This window comes from Rhineura floridana, chromosome 2, assembly GCF_030035675.1.
Source record: "Rhineura floridana isolate rRhiFlo1 chromosome 2, rRhiFlo1.hap2, whole genome shotgun sequence".
NCBI lineage: Eukaryota > Metazoa > Chordata > Lepidosauria > Squamata > Rhineuridae > Rhineura > Rhineura floridana.
The window spans coordinates 97,145,747-97,152,479 of NC_084481.1; the positions used below are offsets into that span (position 1 = coordinate 97,145,747).

The window sequence follows — 6,733 nt, forward strand, 5'->3', positions numbered from 1 at the left end:
AGCAGGTGAATTCACTGGGAACATTTATGGGCCTGATTAAAAAAAAAATTCTGGAGACAGAAAGCGTCTGTGAGGGGCCTCAGAAAATCTACATCTCCAGCAGACAACAGAAGGTTAAAAAAAAAAGGAAAAGGAACATGTCGTTTCTTGATTCAAGCTCAAGTGATCTAATTACCAACAATCTTGGGTAAAAATCACCAACTTTGTTTACATACTTTATATCCATAGACCAAGGCAGTCACATGTGCTTGTATGCAGGTAAAGTTCTTTCTTTCTTATCTTTCTTCTTCTTCACCATCCTCTTACAGGAAAAAGTTATTCAGGCAGCTAAATCAACTACAAACAATCATCAGCTCCTGGCCCAATTACATCCTTTTTATGGTTCATATTTCTCCCATAGGTGCCTCAAGATCAGGACAAACTGGGGTTCAGTGCCTCCCTTTCCTCCCAGCCAGAATGTAGCAGGGATTATGTATTAGTGGCTCCCATTTGCTGGGCTGTATCACGGCCCCTTATGCTCCCTATCCTGATTGGCTTTCCCTCTGCCATGTAGCTTCCAGCTTACAAAAATGAGTGCAGACTGTGTCCAGCTGGGAGGGGAGCAGTTTGTATTCCACTGCTGTCCTGCCATGATACTGAGCCCTTTCCTAGTAGCAGTGGTGGTGGTCTTTGCCAGTGCCGTCACTGGCTGCCCAGCTCTGTGCACATGCCACAGCCAGGTTGTGGATTGCAGCAGGCTTTGGCTCTTTTCAGAGCTGCCAGTTTTTCCACTGGACACCAGAAACCTGAGCCTGGCTCACAACCGCATCACCACCATTCCTCCTGGATATCTTACCTGCTATTCTGAGCTGAGGGTGTTGGACTTGCGGAACAACTCTCTCGTTGAGTTACCTGTTGGACTTTTTTTGGCATCCAAACGCCTCTCCCACTTGGACTTGAGCTACAACAATTTGACTCACGTGGGGGCCGATATGTTCCAAGAGGCCTACAATCTGGTGCACATTGACTTGAGCCACAATCCCTGGCTGAGGAAGATCGACCCCCAGGCTTTCCGAGGCTTGGTCCAACTGCGTGACCTTGATCTCAGCTATGGGGGCCTGACTTTCCTCAGCCTTGAAGCCCTGGAGGGTCTCACAGACCTGGTGACTCTTCAAATTGGAGACAATCCCTGGGTGTGCGGTTGCACCATGGAGCCGCTACTGAAGTGGTTGAGAAATAGGATGCAGCGATGCACATCAGGTAGGTGAAATGAAATGATGGTCCGATGTTAGCTTCAAATTTGGGATTCTCTCACTCTGTTCCCTATTCCACCGCTTAACATCTTGCGAACTCCAAGGCAAAATGTTGAGCCTCTGTCTTAACTTGAAGTAAGAGCAGCAGTTCTCTCAGGGAGATATTGTGAGACATAGAACACCAAAGAGCATTTTTGGATCATGGAATTTGGATCCTGGTCAGGGAAGACATTCTGCAGTTACCTACCTGATTTAGACCTGGTGTGCCAGGAAGTAGTTTCTCCTACACAATTTCCTAGGAATTACAAACTACACAATACAATTGCAAACAGTTTAGAGACATTTTGAAGTTTAGCCAACCACATAGCATGTGGGAGGGGGCGGATATGTGTGTGTGTAATCATTAGATTTCAGTACTTTGTTACATCTGTAGTTATGGTCAGTAAAAAAAACTGCTATAAAGACATTATTCAGATTAAGGACAAATTATGCTTTGGTAACTAAACAGGTCACTCCTCCCTTCCAATTGGCCTGCTTAAGTTACCAATCAGAATTGCTCTTTTAGAACGGTAAGGTGGGGCATGGAGGTGCTCTCTCTCCCAGATCTGAGTCAGTGTAGGAGTGTCTGGTCTGGTCACTTTGAAGCTGAGCAGAAACTGTCTCTGGACCAAATTGGCTGAGAGAAGTAGGAGTGAGTGTGTGTGTTCTGTACTGATCCTCTGGGTGCTGGCTGTGTACCTAGTAGGATCAAAAGTCAAATAGGCCTGTCATAATAGCAAGGCAGTGTAAGAAATGTAAGATTACAAACAGAGTTGCTGGTGAGGACTCTGAGGTGAGAGGGTCTTCCCTCAATTATCCTCTCAGGACTTTGGGATGCGGAACTCGGAAAGGAAACTCTTTGAGACTTGCCAGAATCACACATGCAGAGTCCTGGGGTATTTGTTCAGGAGGGCTTCCCACAACACCTGACAGTGTGGTCAGATGGGATGGAAACAGGCAGCACACGCTAGGCATGCTAGAAGGAGGTCATGAGAAGGCTCTGCCTCTGCCAATTCCCATACAGCTCATCATTTGCATTGCAGATCTCCTTCTCTTAATGTTCATAACGTGGTGGCCCTAGTTTTTCCTTGCTTCTTTGTTCTGGGTCTGAGTGCACTGAGACACAGGGTGATCCCAAAGAAGCAGGTGTAGCATGGTGGCTGCTAAAAAGCCACATGGCAGCTCTAGCCCCATGGGGAGCTGGCCATCCTTTCCCTCCAGCCACACAGTGAACTGAGCATCACCCACACGAGACTCTTCACTTCCACAGATTTCCACAATGCAGAGTGATGGTCACCTTGCCATGTGGCTGGAGGCTGGCAGTAGACCCACGGCAGTTAGACCAACTGCATGGGGAGATTATAAGGGACAAAGTGGTAATTGAAAGAGCCCTCTTGGTACCTGGGTGGTAGCAACAATGGTCACCATCATATCGTCAGAGGCCACTGACAACCAGCTCTCCTCACAGTTAGACCACCACGTGGGGCATTTTCAAGTGGCTACAGCCACCCTACATAGGGTATTTTGAAAGCACACTGGGGCTTTCTGCTCATTAAAGCTAAGATTTTGTCATAGCTAGATGGGAATAAGATGTGCTGTACAAGCTGCCCTTGTGATGTGCTGTCATGCTGCTCTGCTCTCCTTACGTCCTTGTAGTGACAGATCCCCAGCTTACATTGGGAATCATAAATCAGCATCCTCTCCCACTCTCTACTGATTCCCCCCCTCCCTGACATTAGTCCTTTCCTGACCTTCTTGCTTATCTCACAAGCTGCAAAGGAGAGGGCCTGGGGACAGGAAATCCTGCCCTTGTGGAGCCAGCAGAAGGCAGTCCTGCTTTAACAATCATCCTCATCTCCTTAGAGCATCCTTAGAGCATTGATTCTATGTATATTTTCCAAACATCACTTGATTGATGTATAGCAGACAATGAAAGGGAAGGATGCCATCCATCTTCAGTTTTGGCAGCATTTTCTCACTTGGCACATGGTAAGACAGTTGGATCTGATATAATCCCCTCACCCAATTTATGTTCAGTAATGCCTTCTTATGAAAATGGAGGCAGGCAGCCTGCAGGCCTGTACCCCTCCCTCTGTTTTGTTGGGATACTTAGGCCAAAATTTCCAGTGAGTTTTCATTAGTACTGCTACTACACAACACCCAGTCAGTGTTTACTCTTTGTTGGGCTCAGTACAGAACCCAATGTGCTTAGATTAGAACCTATGCATAATGACACTGACAACAAAACCATACATTATAGCTTTTCCTGGACCGTGTCATCGCAGATTACCAGGTAGCAGTTGTAGATCTGAATGCTCCCCACTAGACACATATACATGCAGTCTTCCTGAACACAGAAACATAGTGCATCAGGGAGAATGTTAGCTTAGAATCCTTCTCATTGGCATTCTAGTTGTCTATGTGGAAGGAGGAGTTTTTCATGAGGGGATATAGAGAAATGAAACACCCACACACCCCACCAATCTGGAGCATTATAATCCATGAAAAAAGGCTGCAAAGGGTGGTGTACTGCAGGTGTAAATTGGTTCTCTTACAGCAGTTTTCTCCAACCTGGCTCCCTCCAGATGTTTTGGATAGTGGTTCTCTCCCATCCCTACTTCAGATGCTGAGGATTGAATCCTGGACTTTTTGCATGCAAGGCAGATGTTCTACCACTGAGCTATGGCCCTTCTTATGTTCCTATGTTTGTTTGACGGGCTGGATGCAGGAAGTGTCATGGTGAGTTGCTAGGTTTATAAAGGAGGAGAAACAGCATTACCCGATATGACTAAAAGAGAATCTCAGTTCCCTATCTGTTAGACGGGATCAGACTTAGAGGCATACTAGTACAATGGATAGTTTAAGAATACAGTTGAATGCTGAGCCCACCCTGATGGATACATGATCCAACCAAAGGCACATCCCTTTTCCCACTGAAGATCCCAACTATTAAAGAAAGGTGATCTGGAGAAACTATTTAATGAACAGAGTGGTCCAGTGGTAGAGGATTAGACAAACATCTGCAAGACCTAGGCCGATTTTTGTAATAGTGAGCTAATCATTCTCTTATAATTTCAGTTCCCCATTGGTACTGAGAACAGCTGTGAGTGCACTTGTTTTGCCTTCTTCCAGATTTAGGATGTGAGCACACTAGTTGCCTAGAGCAAAGCGTTTCCATTGGCTACACCTGGAGGGCAACAGGTTGATCTGCCGATCAGTTGTGAAATCTCTTTGAAGCAATTTTTTAAAAAATACCGCACTCAAGCTGATCCCACCAGGTTTTACAGTAAAAAGGAGCAGGGTTTGATTAGTGTTGTGTTCCCCCGTTTTCAGAAAAGAGAGGTGGAGACGCACTGAAACCAGCACAATAGTGAGTATGTCTGTACCCTTAGACTACGATCCAAACCTCAATTACCAGAAAATAAGCCCCACTGAATTCTGAGTAGGATTGCTGCCTTAGGCAGAAATCCTAACCCTGGTGGGGCTGAACAGAGCAGCAGGGCTACTGCTGCATCCACAGCCCTGCTGCACACAATAGCCAGGGTGGAAGTTGAGGGATAAGATTGCTGAACCAGCTTGGAGCTGGCGCAGTGATCAAGCATGCTTTGGGCCCAGTGCGGTTACCTTATGGCAATGGGGTTAGGTTAGTGCCTCCTCCTCCCTGCTCATGGTATGCCCTTATTTTGGAGCTATTCACTGGCTACTGCTGGCAGGGATCCTGCCATGGGCACTTCTGCCCACCTGTATGTTTGGCAGGTGAAAGGGGGCACTATGCTAACAGAGTGAGACAAGCACCGCATGGCAGGCAGCAGAAGGCCAGCAGGGTTTGGGTGTGTGGATTGCTCTGTTGAGAAGGAGAGAGAGAGAGAGGAACCCATTGAAATCAATGGGATATAAGTAAGTCATGAACAACTGAAGTTTTAAGATACTGTAGTCATTGTGTTATTATTTGTTTATTGTCTAACTGAAGTTTTATCTGATGTTTTGTTTCATTGCATTATTGGACCCCCTCCCATTGGACCCCAGGGTGAAGGGCGGGTAAGAAATGAACCTAATAAATAAATACATTTGAAAGATAGGAAAAAAGTTGTTTTAAAAAAATAACAAGTGCCAAATAAATAATAATAACAAGTAGTAGTAATAAGGGAAGACTAGAAGTGGCTGCAAGGAGACAGAAGGAGAGGCACTTTTAGACATAAGGGATGGACTAACAAATTATACGGAAACTGAGACATTAGAAGGAGACAAAAGTAACTGTATATATTAGGAGCAATGTAAGTTGAGTGGTTAATATGTATAACACCCAGCTATTGTGCACATTCACCAGGCCTCATGGAGAATAGGTACATAATCTATCCGTGAAGGGGTAATTATGCATATTTCCAAGTTATTGTGCATAATCTTCAACAGGCCTTGGAGAATCAGCAACTGCATTTTGCACATTCTCCAGCCAATATGCATATTCCCCAACAGGCTTTTGGGGAAGCTGTATTTTGATCTGCTTATTGTTTCAGGAAATGCAAATTCCAAACTGAATTTATCTCACATCCCTTATTAGAACTAGAAGTCTAAGCGTTCAGAGAAGTTGCCTTGTCATGAAAATGTTAAGAGAATTATTTTTGTTTTTGGTTCACTTGTAGTTATTCAAACTATTTCTGTAGTCAGACCTCTTAGTGGTAGAACATCTGCTTTGCCGGTAGGACTGGGAGCGTCCCCTGTTTGAAATCCTAGAAAGCTGCTGCCAGTCAGTGTCAACAACACTGAGCTACATGGACCAAGGGTCTAACTTCCTATGCTCCTACAGGCAGGTTCCTATGTTTCTATCATTTCTGATGGGATTTGAGAGAAGTGGGTTGGGAAAGGAGGAGGACAGCTCTCTTTGCCGAGTTTTCCTCTGCGTATGTGTATGCTTGCATATCTCTCTTGGTTCTTGTTGCAGATACTCAGATGGCGAAGTGTCGGGAGCCACCCGAAATGGAGGGAGCCCCTTTGTTTTCTCTGACAGAGGAGAGCTTCAAGGCCTGCCACCTGACCTTGACACTGGATGACTATCTCTTCATTGCTTTTGTGGGCTTTGTGGTCTCCATTGCTTCAGTGGCCACCAACTTCCTGCTAGGTATCACTGCCAACTGTTGCCATCGCTGGAGCAAGGCAAGTGAGGATGAGGAGATCTAGCCACATGGCCTGCTCCTTCCTGCTCCTGCATCACCCACAGCTGGGGGAGGGAGGAGCCAAGGGCTATCAAGTTCAGGGAAAGCAAAGTGACTTGTCTGTTCCCTGCTGTGCCATTTCCTTGAGCCTCCCCCCCCATTCATCACCCCCTGTACAGCAGCCACTAGACTGCCATTCACCATCTTTATTACAGGGGATGGGGCCAACAAGGGTAAGGAGATCGAAATGTGCCTTGTACAATCCTCTTCGCACTGGAAACAGCCAGCGAGCCATGTCCCAGAAATTGACAG

At 46.0% G+C, this 6,733-nt stretch overlaps 1 protein-coding gene across 1 annotated transcript; it reads left to right on the forward strand.

The window, feature by feature from the left end:
* Window positions 1-569: 569 nt before the first annotated feature.
* On the forward strand, window positions 570-6,446 carry LRRC55 (leucine rich repeat containing 55). The gene is made up of 2 exons (XM_061613026.1): window positions 570-1,239; window positions 6,211-6,446. Exons 1-2 carry the CDS (start codon window positions 570-572, stop codon window positions 6,444-6,446), a joined length of 906 nt encoding a protein of 301 aa, XP_061469010.1.
* The last annotated feature ends 287 nt before the right edge of the window (window positions 6,447-6,733 follow it).

Excerpts from the sequence above, each read along its gene's own strand:
- LRRC55 (XM_061613026.1), top strand. The coding sequence starts at position 570 with ATGAGTGCAGACTGTGTCCAGCTGGGAGGGGAGCAGTTTGTATTCCAC. Across the intron at positions 1,240-6,210 it reads GATGCAGCGATGCACATCAG|ATACTCAGATGGCGAAGTGT; the intron begins GTAGGTGAAATG and ends TTCTTGTTGCAG.